The sequence below is a fragment of the Cricetulus griseus genome, chromosome 6, assembly GCF_003668045.3.
Source record: "Cricetulus griseus strain 17A/GY chromosome 6, alternate assembly CriGri-PICRH-1.0, whole genome shotgun sequence".
NCBI classification, from domain to species: Eukaryota; Metazoa; Chordata; class Mammalia; order Rodentia; family Cricetidae; genus Cricetulus; species Cricetulus griseus.
Genome location: NC_048599.1, coordinates 103656261 through 103672375, shown reverse-complemented (window position 1 = coordinate 103672375; position 16115 = coordinate 103656261). Strand labels below are relative to the sequence as shown.

At 48.2% G+C, this 16115-nt stretch overlaps 2 protein-coding genes and 1 long non-coding RNA gene across 5 annotated transcripts in view; 2 read left to right on the top strand and 1 right to left on the bottom strand.

Annotated features, from left to right (window-relative positions):
- The window catches only part of Metap1d (methionyl aminopeptidase type 1D, mitochondrial), a 72812-nt gene extending 68360 nt beyond the window's left edge, over nt 1–4452 (top strand). For 2 of the 3 annotated variants that reach the window (XM_027420198.2, XM_035446393.1), the window contains exons 7-10: nt 1659–1756; nt 2987–3034; nt 3912–3990; nt 4096–4452. In XM_027420198.2, the coding sequence (XP_027275999.2) occupies nt 1659–1756; nt 2987–3034; nt 3912–3990; nt 4096–4174 (304 nt within the window). In that variant the 3' untranslated portion in view covers nt 4175–4452. The remainder of the gene's footprint in view (nt 1–1658; nt 1757–2986; nt 3035–3911; nt 3991–4095) is intronic. The other variant, XM_035446394.1, reaches the window with a different exon arrangement.
- Nucleotides 4453–9071: 4619 nt separating this feature from the next.
- On the top strand, nt 9072–13345 carry Dlx1 (distal-less homeobox 1). The gene is made up of 3 exons (XM_027420197.2): nt 9072–9569; nt 10219–10418; nt 11650–13345. The coding sequence occupies exons 1-3, from the start codon at nt 9257–9259 to the stop codon at nt 11902–11904; spliced, it is 768 nt and encodes a 255-aa protein (XP_027275998.1). The 5' UTR covers nt 9072–9256; the 3' UTR covers nt 11905–13345.
- The window catches only part of LOC118239060, a 6465-nt gene continuing 2701 nt past the window's right edge, over nt 12352–16115 (bottom strand). Inside the window, exon 3 of the long non-coding RNA XR_004770495.1 lies at nt 12352–12483. This is a non-coding gene — a long non-coding RNA (uncharacterized LOC118239060). The remainder of the gene's footprint in view (nt 12484–16115) is intronic.

Here is a 16115-nt window from a genome sequence, read left to right as displayed (position 1 = left end):
GCTTTGGAGATGGAGACTTTGGCTTATTCCTCTCCTCAGTACCTGCATAGCTTTGTCCATTTCTGCCCTACTGGTTACACCAAAATTAAATTCCCATGAGATGCTGCCTCCACCATGCTGGTTACAGGGACATCCTTGTCTAAGTGAAGATTCTTAAAAATCTGGGAGTGTGTTTCAATGTTCTTAAAGATTAAACTAGGTGTGGCGGCACATACCTGTAGTCCCAGAACTTGAGATACATAGTGGTGAGTTCAAACACTGGCACACAAACTGAGATCTTGTTCAAAAAAGAAGGGGGAGGGAAGTGTGTGGAGATATGATGGCTTATAAAGTTATTAGTCAAAAAGGTGTGTGTGAAACTAAATTAGTATCTTTTAGCAATGAGTTTGAAGCTGGGTGTGGTAGGACACGCCCATAATCCAGCACTCAGGAGATAGAGACAGATCTCTGGGAGTTCCAGACCAGCCTGGTTTACAGAAAGAGAGAGAGAGAGAGAGAGAGAGAGAGAGAGAGAGAGAGAGAGAGAGAGAGAGAGAGAAAGAAAGAAAGAAAGAAAGAAAGAAAGAAAGAAAAAAGAAATGAGTGAGAGCTAAAAAATGTTTGGCTTTGTTAGGAATTGTAATCATGGTTACATAAATACCTGCCCATTTCTATGGGTAAGGTTGAAGACGTCATGCCCTTTGCCCACATGAAAATATATATCATTGGTGTTGTACATGTTTTTTTTATCAGTTTGTCATCCCCAAAATAACTGTATTCACCTGGCCTCAACAAACCTTTCCATCCTTGCAGGTAAAGATTTCGGGTTTGGATTCTATGTGCTATATTCCATTGATAAGGGATAGATAGAACCCAAAATGTCTGCATTTATTATTAGGATCAATATTAACTCTTTTAAAATATTGTGATAAAAGACATTTTATGAACTTTGCTAATGATATGCTTCTTATTAAGTGGAACCCTAAAATGGTCACCAATTTTGAAAGAAAATGGACAAAAAGGACAATCTTTTGTGTCTGTTTACAAAATGTCTAACACTTTAATTAGATGAGACTACAGGAAATCATAAAATTAGAAAGTCATACTTGGAGATTATAATTTTCTTTTGTTTAATGCCTGAGTTAGTAGTAACTGTTGATAAATCCATCAAAACCAGGTAAGTTTTTTGTGACAGTGTTACAGACATATTTGTGTGTGTGTGTGTGTGTGTGTGTGTGTGTGTGTGTGTGTGTGTGTGTAACTTCCTTATGTATATCGGTCTACATTTGTGTGTATGCATGTTTACTTCTTGCCTAAAAATAACCTTTGTTAAATGTACTCAAATGAGTCTCATATGTATACCTTCTTTCTTCATATTATCCAAAAGGATTTGTTGACAAGCATCAGTCAACTAAAATTATTCCAGAATAAAGGAAACATCAATGCTATCATCAGACTTGAAATAAAACTAATTTTTATTAATTAAATGTTTCCATTTATTTTACATCCCGACCACAGTTTCCCTCCCTTCTCTCCTCCCATCCCCCCACCTTCCCTCTGCCTCCCCATCCACAGAACTGATTTTCCCCCCTCAGAGACTATTTTAAGTGATTTTATTTTTAATCTTAATATGCACTAAAACATTTGATTAAATTAGATGTCTTTTGGTCACTTTAAAGCCGCATAACTCAGCAGAATGGTTTGCAAGTCTGTCCACATTTTGTGGGACATGGGATTGGATCATACTTTCATGGACATCCAGAAATTTGGCATCATGGTAAGAGTTATTTTGGAAGCTACTTATTGAATGGCATCAATTTTTTTTCCAAGTTCTGTTTGCTTTGAATTCACATTGTCATTCCCATCCCACCCCACTGTTATGGGAGTGTGAGGTTATCTACTTAATTTTAACCAGGATGTTACTGTTGGCTCACCGGTCAGCACATTTCCCAAATGAGGTTTATTTTGGTTTTGGTCTTCTCCTGAAGGATGCATGGCTGGCGGGCCCGAGGGATGTTTGTCTAAGAAAAGTTACTGCAAACAAAACCCCACTGCACCGCTGTCCCGGCAGCATGCACATACGGCTGTTTTCTGTTTTTCTTCTCTACCCCCTTTTCTAACCGCTGACTGTTGTGGTTAAACTTCATTACATCCTACACAGCGTTGACAGCTGATGTATTTAGCAGCATGTACTCTTTAGTGTTTTCTGGATTATGCCCACCCTCGTGTTCCTTCCCCAGAATCCAGTTTTTCCTTGACTGGGTGTGCACCCTACAGAGAGAAGGCAGCAGCCACCAGGAGGGGTGGGAGGACTTGGGTTAAGGTGGGAAGCAGCTGCATTGAGGAGTCCCAAGGGGGTGCACACTGGAACAAGGGCTAAGAGAAAGTTAGTCCTGGGTATGGCCCTGTGTGCTTGAGATACGACAAGTCCCTGGAAGAACTAATTGTAAACCTCCCTAGAGCATCCATGGAGACCCAGCAGAACAGTACCTCTCTAAGCCAAAGAGTCCCACCTGAGGCAGCTCAGAAGAGGTCCAAGTCAGTGTGGAAAGAGCCTGCTCCTGGTGCATGCAATTGTTTGAGGGTGGAGCTCCTTCCTTCTGCTCCATCCTGCATGCTAGGTGCTATCCTTTGGCATCTTTCCCCAAGACTTATTTTGGCCTTAGGGAGACCAGGAGACCTAGCATCAGGTGGCACTGGGGAAGAGCAGACATGAGGAAGAGAAGGAATTGTACTGGTATCTGAACACCTAAGCTGCCCCTGCCAGGCCTTGCCAAACTGCTAGAGTGGGTGGGGTCTGAGAACACAGATACCACAAAGAGTGAGACTCCCCTTCCTCCTGCAAGCCCTGTGTTTAACCCCGTGGGCTTATCCAGGCATCCAAAACCCTTTATCCTTTCCAAAAGCAAAATGGCCACTTGTTGTGAAGCAGCCCAGTTCCCGCCCCACCCCCACCCCCATCTCTCCTTGGTTCCTTCTCTCACACCTCCCTGTGTTTGTTTTGCAGCAAATGACAATGACCTGCCCATGGAGGAAGGCATGGCTTTCACTATAGGTAAATGCTGGACTCCTCTTTAGAGAGCTGGGGCCCCTGGACGGAAACTGGCCTTTGCCTAGACTTGAAGTCCTGCAAAGGACTAATGAAGCTAATCAGCATAATGAAATAATTTGGATGCATAGCAAATGTGATTAAATAATATCCTCTAGCCCGGTCTTCCTAAATCAGATACTTACTGACACATTTAGGAGACTGCAGCCATCCAACCTCTAATTCTGTTACCGGCATAATGTGCTGGGTTTTTTGTTTTGTTTTGTTTTGTTTTGTTTTGTTTTTTCATTAACACCCAGTAACTAGAGACGATTAAGTTCCTTGCTCTCTGTCAGCAAGTGGCATGTGCTCTGTGGTGGCCCATCCCTGGCTGATGGCATGATTGGTGTTACCACCAAATTCCAATCACCTAGGGCCACCAAGGCCTCCTAGTTCTGACTGTAGGACTTAATGGAGAAGCAATTAGGGTAAAATAAGAAAATTGTTATTTGCTGATTAATGAACATTTTGAGCGTGTTTTAAAAATTCAAATATTTTAAAAAACTGACTGATATTTATAAGAGGGACTGGTGTTTGGGTGGTTATTATCCACAGGGTCCTAATTAAGTCTTGATTAAAATGCCCTTCTTTCTCTAAAAAATTATGAACCAGGCAACTTCATACATTTTTTAATGCTGTTGCATTTCCTCTTCCTACTGTTTGGTTTGTAGTATACTATGTAAGCAACATCAATTATCAGCCCTTGCAAGATGACAACAGGAACTGTCGGTGAAACACTCAGGGGGAGGGAGAGCCTCAATCTCTCAATCTCTCTCTCTCTCCCCCCTCTCTCTCATTATAAACTGAAACAATATCTACTATAGTAAATACTTCTTTCCTACAGAGCCAATCATCACTGAGGGATCCCCAGAATTTAAAGTCATGGAGGACAAGTGGACTGTGGTCTCACTAGACAACCAAAGGTGCTTGCCCTATTATGCTTGAATTGCTGGGGAAGGAAGGCAGCACACCAGTGTCTAGAGCTGCTAGTGCACACAGGGTCCTGACTGCCGCCCTGTGTGTTTCAGGTCTGCACAGTTCGAGCACACAGTCCTCATCACTTCAAGAGGCGCGGAGATCCTGACCAAACTGCCTCAGGAAGTCTGAGAGTCTACCAGCAAGGCTACTGAGACCCAGTGCCTATTTTCTTAAGGAGCCCTTTGAGGACTGAGGAACCAATCACAGGCCACATAGGAGTCTGTCTACACAGCAAGGACAGGGCTTTGGGGACTCTGGTCTGCTGTCTGCAGGACCCCTGGGGAACCACCTTCCTGGGCAGGTGGTTTGCCCTTTCTTGCGATTGTTATTCTAATTTCCCTGAAATCCACTTCAGATTCTACCCAAATTAAAAAACAAAACAAACAAAAACAAAAAAACCTCTTAAACCCATTGTATTCACTCTTTACAAGTGACAGTTCCAAAGGGGTGGGGGGCAGGTGATTAGTTTTGGAATCTCCAAACTTTTAACATGCACACACAAAGAAAAACAGAACCTGTTCACTGAAAAATTTGTTTTAATCTGCTTTTCCCCTTGTGAATCTTAAATTGGCTGAGCCTGAGGACCCTTCCAGAGGCAGCACCTGCTTCCACCCCCTGCCCGATTTCCCCTTCATCAAGCTTTGACCAGGAAGCATTGCCTACAAATGTTTTCTTGGCTGTGGACCATAGTTTATCCTTTCTGAAGGTGTTAGCAGTCCAGACAGACCTTGCAGACCCCTGAAGCTCTTCATCAGCAACCATGCCATGCTTGGTTCCCTCCCAGCTTGAGACCACCCCTAAACTAGATCATTTGTTGTGCTAAAAATTTGAGCTGCAGCCCCATACTTTAGAAGTGTGGCTCTTGAGTTTAGTGCCCAACTGGTTCTTAAACTGTTCTCCCCCTGGCTGCTGGCCTGTGACAGGCACTCCCCTGCTCCCTGGGCTATACAAATAGGTATTCCTGAGACTGCACAGGATCCCTGAGATGGGAGACACCAGACACATTTGAGATAAGGCCCTACCTAGCTGGCCTGATCTGGAACTGTCAGCTTTAACTATGGATCGGCTAGCCTGAAGCACCTACCTGCTTAGGAGCAGAAATCCATTCCTGTCCAGGGCACTCTGCTTTCCCTTGTTCTCTGGGATCTGTTCACATCTCAATCCAGGGTAGGCCAGGCTGAGCTTCACAGGAAGCCAGTTCCCTCTGGGCATTTTAGAAAAGGCATGTCTAGAGAGGTCCAGACCATCAGTGAGTGGCCCTGCTAACTCTAGTTTGTCTTCTGGTGGATACCAATGTGGCCATAGTCTGAACAGAGCTTAGGTTGTCAGAGAGCCAAGGACATGCCTCATATTTTCCAGGATTGATGGCAGCGGAGGCATCCATAGGGAGTTAGCTTGACTTTCAGACATCCAGAGCCATGAAAAAGGAGATGGAATACTGAAGGCCACCATAAGTGACAAATCCCAGCTCTTCTCTGAACCTGGGAATCTCTCCATGGTCTCCAACCCTCCAGATCAGTACAATCTCTACACCTAGAGATTGCAGTTGTTTATGGAGGTGATTCTAAACCTCATTTGTATGAGAACGAAGAGGAATGGGGATTTAGAAGGTCACCTGACAAACTTTGGAGGTTCTCTGAAGGGGCTGAAGCTGAAGCTGTAGCTGTAGCCATGGAGCAATTCCTATTCCCAGGAGAGGAACAGGGCCCAGCTGGCCTTGGGAGCTATTTGCCAGAGAATGACTTTCTCCTTCCCTAGAGCAATCAGATTAGCATGTCGTGTCTTTATCTGCAGATCAGTTTACTCCCGGTCCCCCTAAGGATAGTTTTATTAGGACCACAGGATTTCACCAACCACCGGGACAATTATTGCAGGTAGAGGTATTTATGGGGAAAGTATATAATCTGATTTAGTAATCTAGCCTGCACTGCTAAACTCAGCAGCTCCATAGGAGACAAACTTGAATTAAAAGAATTTTGTGTAACATTCTCTGAAGTTGAGATTAGGAAGTAGGTTGGGTTTTTTGTTGTTGCTGTTTTGGTTTTGTTTTTTGTTTTGTTTTTTTCAAGAGCCTCATCTTGTCCACTTCCTCATCAGTTGGCCAGCTGAACTGACCTGACACCTAACCCTGGCTGAGTCTGGTGGGAACTCCAGCCAGGAGGAGTGAGCTGGCTACCACCTCCATTGAGTTCTGCTCCCTATCTGGAACCTTCAGGACCAATGCAAGATTCTAATTTCCTTTCATACTCGGGCCAGAAATGGTCTAAGCATTTTAGAACAGGTGCTGCCTTGGAGTTGGTACAGTCAGAGGAATGCATTCTGGGCTCACAAATAGAGATAAGATCTCACTTCGTGAAGCTAGGTGAGGCATGTGCACTCTTCCAGAGGCCCGGCTCAGCTTCTCCCTAGACTTGCTTGTTTCCTCGGATTAGGAAATAATTCTGGAGTGTGCTCCCTCACAATTCAGTTCTAAATTATGCAGTCTCTGAAACCCTATTGAGCCAGTCGGTTCCCAGAAGCCATCCTGGTCTCCTGCTCCGCTAAGCGGAAGGACAGAGACCTAGTATTTTGTGGTAGCTCTCTGGTTCCCCAACCCCGCAAGTCTCCTGGATAAACTGGCCCTAGGCAGTCGGACAGTCGGATATCCTCGGGCCTTGCCCTAAATTCCAAGAGACACCAATGCAGTTTCCCCAGTCCCAACATCGACCCCGGCACACACCGCAGCGATCACTTACGTGGGCAAGGCCCTCAAGGCGAAGAGACCTCTGGTTCACACAGCATCCAAGCGGCTGCACTGGGCGCACGGAACCGCACTTCACACCCCCAAAACAGGCGCTAAGAAGGAGCAATTAAAATCACGACAGGAAAATCAGAACGAGCCTAGTGGCTCGGGACTTGTGGTGGAATCATTAGTTAGTTGTTGCTACAAAGCCTCACCGTGTGGTTCGGTGATTAAGAAAAAAAAAATCTTTTAGGCGTTGACAAACCCTTTATTGGTTTACAGAATTTGGACTGGTAGCTCTCTCTCTCTCTCTCTCTCTCTCTCTCTCCTCTCTCTCTCTTCTCTTCTCTCTCTCCTCTCTCTCTCTTGCTCCAACTATCACGCTGCATGAAATATTTCTATCCCCAGCTTCATGCCCTTAAACCGAAGAGGAATTCCGGAAGGCAGGATCCTCTGCTGAAAATTAGAGAGAGAGAGAGAGAGAGAGAGAGAGAGAGAGAGAGAGAGAGAGAGAGAGAATTCCCTGTACTCATATTTGTAACGACATCACCGATGTAATTTGTTTTGAATGTTCATTTTTATTGGTGTTCCCTCTGCCAAAATGTGCTTGATTACAGAGGTCTGTCCTGTGATCATTGCACACTCCAGATAGGGGAAGGTGCCTCGGCGAAGGTTCAGCTCAGGCCAGATCAAATCCCGGGCTGTTTAACGCTGAAAGGCTGCATGTTGCTATTAGTGTTAAATATATGGCTAATTATGCGTATGAAAATTAAACATCAGTGTTATGCTAATGGGGTGCCTTCAGCTGCGGATCTGAGCACTTGAGACTACCATTTAATCAAATGAATCAGTAACTAATACGTGTGCACGTGTGAACTTTCACAAGATCATTTCCCCGTCCCCCGTCACACCGCTAAATTATGAAAGAAATAATTATCAACACTTTCTAATTACCTAACAAAGTAATTTGGGATTCATCTGGGGCTGGAGGGATTGGGAACCAACAGTACCTAGCAACCAGCGTAGTTTGCGCCACGCAGCACCGCGGCTTGTGGGGTGGCTGTGTGTAGTAGTGGTGGGTGGGGGCGAGAGGGCCTTTTGTATACTTTTCAATACCGAGGTAGACCGCGCCTTGGCAGCTTTTGCTGCCACCAGCGCCCCTCGACGCAGCCCCGGCCTGGAGGCGCCAGCTTTGGCCACTGGAGGTGAGGAAGAGACTTGGCGACAAAGAGGGGCATGTCTGTACCCAAATATTGGAGCCTACCACAGATTTGGATTTGCTGAGGGTTTCTCTCTCCGTCCCGACCCCCCTCCCCGCAGGGCTCCCAAACCCCAAGTAGTCTGGTCAGACCCCAGGAGGTTGGAAAATGACCACCTGGAGAGTGTTCGAAGCTCCAGCCGCCTGGCGCCCGCAGGTCCCAGGACTCCACGCTGCGCCGCGCCCGCGGGGCCAGTGAGCCCCGGGCGCATGGCTCAGGGGGAGTGGGGAGGGGAGGGGGAGGCAGGAAGGTTGGGAGGGAAAAGGGGGGAGGCGGTGCAGCCGCCTTTCCTGGGAGGAGAAGCGCGGGTTCCTGGCTTTCCAAGTGCACTGCTTTGATCAGACCCGTGCAGCCTCTAGCTGGAGTGGCCAGCTGGGCCTGGAGAGATGCGAGCAAGCCCCTGGGAGCGGTGGCAGCGGCGGCGCGGCGGCCGAGTGAGTGAGTTGGGCCGGAGGGTTCCCAAACCCCGATCCCCGGGATGTGGCTGAGAGGACCCGGGCCTGGGAGGTACGGCCTGGAGCGCGCTGAGCTAGGCATAGGATGCTCGGGAGAACCGCTGGCTGCTGGCTACCTGGGTTGTCTCCCAATGCGCGACCCCGCGATCCAGAGAGACCGCGGCCAGACTGGAGCGGCTCTCTGCACCGGACTGGGTGACCGCGAGAAGTGGTCCGGGGTCCCAGGAGTTGGGGGCGGGCGAAGGGTGGGGACAGCAAGGGGGAGGGCAACGGCAGGGAGCCGCTGGTTGGTTTCTGGGGCGGGAAGCGCGCGAGGGAGGCGGGAGGCTGGAGTCGCGGGCCTCCAAAGTCCCAGCGCGGATGGACGCCGCAGCCCATTGTGCTTCACGCTCCGCGCGCTCTGTTGCAGAGGAGCCCGGGCCGGGACGTGTGGACCCGACTCTCCCCAGGCCGGGCCGCGTCGCCCGCTCTAGTCCAGCCAAGCCGGAGCTTCTCGGACCAATCCCCGGTGATTATGCAAGAGAGCCGACCAATCAGCTCCACCAGCTCATGAATATTTATGACCTTGGCTGAGTCAAAGCTTTGAACCGAGTTTGGGGAGCTCGGCAGCATCATGCTTAGACTTTTCAAAGAGACAAACTCCATTTTCTTATGAATGGAAAGTGAAAACCCCTGTTCCGCTTAAATTGGGTTCCTTCCTGTCCTGAGAAACATAGAGACCCCCAAAAGGGAAGCAGAGGAGAGAAAGACCCACACCCAGACCCCGCGAGAAGAGATGACCATGACCACCATGCCAGAAAGTCTCAACAGCCCCGTGTCGGGCAAGGCGGTGTTTATGGAGTTTGGGCCGCCCAACCAGCAAATGTCTCCTTCTCCCATGTCCCACGGGCACTACTCCATGCACTGTTTACACTCGGCCGGCCATTCGCAGCCCGACAGTGCCTACAGTTCGGCCTCATCCTTCTCCCGACCGCTGGGCTACCCCTACGTCAACTCGGTCAGCAGCCACGCGTCCAGCCCCTACATCAGTTCCGTGCAGTCCTACCCCGGCAGTGCCAGCCTCGCCCAGAGCCGCCTGGAGGACCCAGGTACGTGCGCTTGCCAGGGACAAGGAGAGAAGGGTAGGAAAAAGGGGGAGAAGGGGAGGGGGAACGAGAGAAGACAAGAGAGAAGAGTGGGGTAGAGAGAGGTGGGTGGGGGTGGGGAAGGCGCGGAAGTAGTAGAGGTTTCGGATATCAATCTATAGATCCTTGTCACTGAAAAGAAAAAAAAAATATTAAGTCAATTCAATTTACAACTGTCCAGCAAAGGATAAATCCGAGCGCGTCTCCTGGCACTGGCTGGGCCTCCGGACTGCTCGGTGCGTCGAGCACACAATGCCCTGCTGCAGAACAGAAACCCACATGTGCGCGTATTAGTCTCGGTAATTATTTATTGCGTAGCGCTATAAACAATGTATGCAATTAAGGGTAATTAAACCTCAACTACCGCCTGCAAAAATAGCAAACTTTCCCTGCAAAGGCAATAGCTGCGCTCTTGGGATCGGCCCAATTCTGTCTGCAGCAGACAGGGATCTGCGCTCGGACCTTGAGGAACCTTTGCAGTCTTTCAGGGTTTCTTGAGCGTTCTTTTCCGGACCCTGCCTCTACCAGCCCATCCATAGACACTCTCTCTCGTCCCTCCGCATTAAAGGCAGTCCAGAATTAACAAGGGTATTTGCTTCTGTTGTCCCTCCAGGGGCGGACTCCGAGAAGAGCACCGTGGTGGAAGGCGGTGAAGTGCGCTTTAATGGCAAAGGGAAAAAGATCCGTAAACCCAGGACAATTTATTCCAGTTTGCAGTTGCAGGCTTTGAATCGGAGGTTCCAACAAACTCAGTACCTAGCTCTCCCTGAGAGGGCGGAGCTCGCAGCCTCCTTGGGACTCACACAGACTCAGGTACCTGGCCTCTGCCTGTCCGACAAATAGGGTTCCTGAGCTGGGTTTGAGCCCTAGGCTTCGAATTTCTTGTTCACTGGGCCTCTGGTTCGAGATGTCACTGTGCCTGTGTGTGCGTGTGTGCGTGTGTGCGTGTGTGCGTGTGTGCGTGTGTGTGTGTGTGTGTGTGTGTGTGTGTGTGTGTGTGTGTGTGTGTGTCCACCTCTGACTTCCAGTGTCTCCCCTTCCTCCCACATGCTGTCTGTCCTAGCTCGGACTCTACTCTGACCTGCAGGCTGCCTGCTCTTCGGTCCCTGGACTTCTGATCCGGGAGCAGGAAGGATTTCTCCACACGTTTTGTTCGGAGATTCTGAGGTCACACGTGCCGGAACAACTGGAACAATAGAAGGGGGATTTAATCCTCCTTTGCCTTTAAAGTGTGTGGCTAATCACTTGGATCCTGGGCCTAATCCTAAATCTCCCTCCACTTCCTCCTCACGAGGTGGCAGAAGAGGGATCCTTCCCTCTGCTCTTTCACTTCCCAAGTGAAAAAGTCCCAGATCCTGGAGAGAGAGAGAGAAAAAAAATATATATATGTACTTGAGATTTTTTTCTTCCTGCTTTTCTCTAAGACTGTGGTCAAGTTTGTAGACATTCAAACCGGAGTTGACACCGGTTTCCAAAGTCTGTCTCTAGATTTGGATTGGAGATGAGGAAAGCAAACTCACTTAAGGGGGAGGGGGTTGGATTGAGTCCTAAGAAAAGTTTAACAAACCGGCTGTGGCTTCCTCCACCAGTTCTTAAAGTCATCCAAAGACAGAAAGTTTGGTGCAAAAGGAAGGAGGTCTAATTATAAATAGATGGCCTCCATTCCTATCTAGGTTTTAAATTTTCTTTATTGATATTGCATTGTTTTGCATGCAGGTGGTCTTCCATAAACAGCAGCCCCGGTGGCACTGACCCACTTGCAAACCAAGGACTGGGTCTCCCTTACTCTTACCCCACGCCCGCCCCGAATTTGAGAGCTGAACTAATTGTTATCAGCAACGGTGGGATTGGGGGCTCAGTTTTCTAGCCTTTGGCTCTCATGGGGGTTGGGGGTGGCGGTGGTCTCTACCCGTCTAGGCTGGAGCTGCCAGACCCGGCAGAGCCAGGAGGGAGGGTACTCTCTTCCACCAGTCCCTTTTCTCCTCCTCAGGCCTGAGTAGGCTCAGCGGTCACAGACCAGTCACGTTGTCGCCCGATCTTGCAGGTCAAGATATGGTTCCAGAACAAACGCTCCAAGTTCAAGAAGCTGATGAAGCAAGGCGGGGCAGCTTTGGAGGGCAGCTCGCTGGCGAATGGCAGGGCCTTGTCTGCCGGCTCCCCACCAGTGCCACCCGGCTGGAATCCGAACTCCTCCTCTGGGAAAGGCTCCGGCAGCAGCGCAGGCTCCTATGTCCCCAGCTACACATCATGGTATCCTTCAGCGCACCAAGAAGCTATGCAGCAGCCTCAACTCATGTGAGGTTATCAGTTCGCACTCACACGCCTCCTTCCAGTCTCCCTTGGCCCAGCCCCTCCCGCCTCCAGGTCCATCCACCCTTTCGTGTGCCCTGGGCTGGGAGGAGAAGGACCCCGAGGTGAGGAAGGAAAAAAGGAAAGAAAAAAGGAACAGTGAAGGCAGAGGGCTTGCTGCCTCCTCGGAGCCCCTAAAGGTCTGGCCCAGCGAGTTTCCAACTCTGGGCCTGAACCTGGTTTGGGCCACGCGGGGACAACAGAGTGGCCTCAAAGCAGGCACGGCTACTGGAGAACGAGCAACAAGACAACCCGCTGGACCCGACCAGACTCTCAGCCTTGTGAAACTATCAGGAAAAAGAAAATATGTAGGAGGGGGGAAATGCTCTTTTTTCGGTTCTGTCTGTCTTTGTCTCCTTTTTGCACTGTCTTGTGCGCTGAGTCAAGGTCCTCGTGTGTCTGCTGTCTTCATTCTGCGGCCTCTCCAAAAAGTCACCAGGTCTGAGCCACACCGGTTTGCCGGCAGCCCTTCACCGAATCCTGGAACGCTTTTTTCTTTCTTCCGGGCCCTGCTTGACCACCTGTGTAGCTTGTTTGGGAAATGGGGAAAATCAGAGGGAGGGGGGTTAATTTATTGAAAAACAGACTTTATCTGATGCTGAGTGTTGGCCAATTCCAGGTTCTCTGGGGCATGGAGTGGGCACTGTCCAAACATACTATTTACCTTTAATACACCAGAAAAGAGAACAAGGAGGGGATAGTGGTTTTTAAGGTACACCCTTGTAACTTTTGTGCTTTGCTGGAATGGAGCAATGGAAGCAGAATGATTTGCATTTTACATGTCCCAAATTATTAACTAATAACAAACAAAGAGTGAAGTAACAAAAGAAAGATAAGTGAAGCCATCAGGATTTTATCAGGAACACTCGGACAAGAGGGAAAGCATGCTTTGGACAGCAAGAGAGAGGACCAATGGTCCTTGGAGAGAAAATCAGTCCTGTGAAAGCGCCCCAATTCCAGGTCTCCTTGAAGTAAGACACAAGCAGCTTTAAACAATCCCCAGGGGCTCGACCACAGAACCCAAGTCATCACCCTGAACGCACAGTCTCTGGTGCAGAATCTAATTGCTGTACATATTATTATTATTATTATTATTATTAATTATTATTATTATTGTTCTGTAAACATGTTGCACAAGCTTAGCCTCGTTCTGTTCTGTTGTGTGTGGCTGTAAACCCGATGCTTTGTGAAATGAGAATCTTGACATTTTACTTGTGAAATTTGGAAAATGTGACCAACTGAAATCAAACGTGTTTTGTGTTCTCTATGTCAAAGTTTAGTTTTATATTGAGAATGTTAACTTATTGCTTTGTATCTTGGGGGGGGAGGGAAACTTTGTAAATAAGTTATAAAGTTTCTTTGAGACAGTAAAATTATGATTTCATGAAAGAGCCGTTGAGTCCTGTGCTGTGTGGAGGGAAAGGAGGTGCCCCTCTTCTCACCTTTGGTCCATTACCATAGGCATATCTACCTACTGGGGACAGATTGGGGACCCTAAACATGCCACCATGATCCTATCCTAAGGTCTGTGTGGGTGTCCCAAAGTCCTGTTCCCCTTACCCTCTCCTGGGATCCTTGCCTAGGCGGGAGAGATGGCATGCCTACAGAGGGTTGGCGAATTGGCTCAGGAGCGGGTATTTTAGGACAGAGTCCCACCTCAGAGGCTTGAGAATGGAAACACTGCCGAGATAGAAAAACAGAAGCCAAGCAGCGGGCTTGGGAGACAGGAATTCTCTCCTGGTGCCCTGCCACTTCTCAAGAGCCCTGGAAAACAGAGGCACCCAGCTTTGCCCCAGCCTCCATCCGCCCGGATCTGACCTGCCATATTTCGCTAGACCGCAGGCACCGGACAGCGTCTTGGCAGGGGCAGGAAGTATGCGCCTTCCAAGCTACCGCCCCAATCAATCACTGAGGACCTTGGGGACAGGGCATAGTCCCAGGGAGCCACCCAGTGCCTTCCACAGGAGGGTGGGGAGTCCCATTCTTGCTTAACGCCTAGGGACTTCTCTTTACATATTCACGAACTGGAAAAGCCAACGCACAGTGGGTTTAGGTGACTTTTATGGCCCAGAGCTGGCCATAGTCACTCACATCGTTCCCACCACAGCCCTGAGTTTCAGGTGCCAGTCCATTCTGAGAACGCCTCCCTTGGGTAGAACGCTGGGGTTAAGTTTGCTTCAAAAGAGCCCTGACTCCAAGAGGGCAGAACCAGGCTGAATCCCTTACTGAATCCCTGATATTCTGAGCCCCAAGCCAGCCCAGCCTCAGCCCAGCTCCAGCCCCAGCCCCAGTAGGCTCCGACGGCCAGATTTGTTCGATTCCTGCTTCTCTGGTACCCGCCTGCTGCCCGAGGGGGCTGGCCCTCCGCCTTTGGGGGGCCCTTTCCGGCGCGCGGTGGGGAGCAGAGCCTGGAAGGCAGTGATCTGTGTTGTGACAAGCACCCATTTTTCAATTGGTGCTGGTGAAAGATCAGATGCGCGGAGCTCTTCCGACGCCCTTTGGGAAGGGGAGGAGGAAGTGGCGGGGCTGGAGGGGGAGCCGCTTAATGGGAGAAGACCAAGAGGTAGGGCTGGATGAAACTGGGGACTTCGATGCCCGTTCTGGGACTGAAACTGGGGTTTTTCCTCCACAGGCGGCGTCAGAACCTAGTGGCACTCAGGGGTGAGGTCAGACCAAGATGGTACTGGATAGACCCGGATTGAAACTGAGGGGAACAACTTCTCAGGCTAGGCCCGGGAGAATGGGCTGAAGCTTGAATCCAGTCAGACCTGGTTTGGATTCAGTTTCTCCGGGAAAGGTGACTTCTCTAGGCGTGAGACTTTTTCTCACTCATCTCACTCAGTCCACCAGAGGACAGCTAGTCCCCAAACGCTCAAGCCACAAACAAAATCTGCTTGGTCAAGCCGATTTTAATACTTTGAGATATTAGCTTATACTAATTTAATAATCTCTTGCTAACAGTTCAAATAGAGAAATTATTAGTTTTAGCTCAAGGAAGGCGGTGTTTAGTTAGGGCTCTATTATAATTATAAGCGGTTGTACTTTTTAAAAATGTTAATCTCAATATAGGCCTAATTAATGCTGCCTTGTTACTGACAAGTAGTTCATCAAATATCTGATTCAAAGATTTTCATAATGAGTATATTAATTAAACTATGAATAATCTAAAGGTGGTTATATTTAAACAATACCTCATTATAATGATTAAATACTGATTTCGAATATTATGTCTTAACAATTGTCACATAGAAAACACAACCTTTCCTTATGTATGAGTCTGTAATGGCAAAATGCAATTTTGGGATTTTTTTTCCCTTGTTCAAAAAATGTGAACCTCATTTTAAAACACTTCTGAAATAGGTTACACACAGCTTAATGATTATCAAAATGACTCTTTTCTGCAAAAAAAGACCCCAAAGTGCGCGTACAGCTGCAAACCCAAGAGGGTCAGCATCATTTCACTGTATTCTCTTCTTGATTACAAGCCGGGCCCATCAAACACAACATAATTACAGTAATTTCAGGTTTATTTATTCTAATGCAGTTTCCCCATCTCTCTGGTAATTATGAGCAATTTTTTCGCCCAGGGAATCTTTTTGCATTAACAAAAGAGATAACGCACTGAAAGCCAAATTTGCTGTGCATTGAGAAAAGGGAAAAAAAAATCAAATAGGTGCGAGCTGCCATCTCTGCAATTCTCCGGTACCGAAGCCGGCAAATTGCTTGCAGGTGTATGGAGCAAGCTTGTCAATGGCCGGGCCTCCAAATTAGCAAATGCACAGCGGCAAAGTAATGAAGACAGACTTAGCAAAATTGCTAAACAACAGATACCTCTTTAATATCTTCTCTCTCACACACACTAGCTCTAAAAGGGGGTAGCAGTGGGGGTGGGGCAGAAGCACAGTCCCAACCCTCTCACTGGTCTTGGCTTTCAATAGTTTGGATGGGTCTGAGTGGCCCTGTGAGTGGTGAAATCTATTGGTGACAGAACCCAAAACCCACATTTCGACAATATTTTAAAAAGACAAAACTGGAAATATTTAGAATCCACAGCTGACTCTCACTGATCACTAGATTGTATTCCTATTTCTTTTTCCCCAGGAATCTGCACCTGATCTAGGTTAGATGGTTCATCAGACTTCCTGATTCTATACTACATAT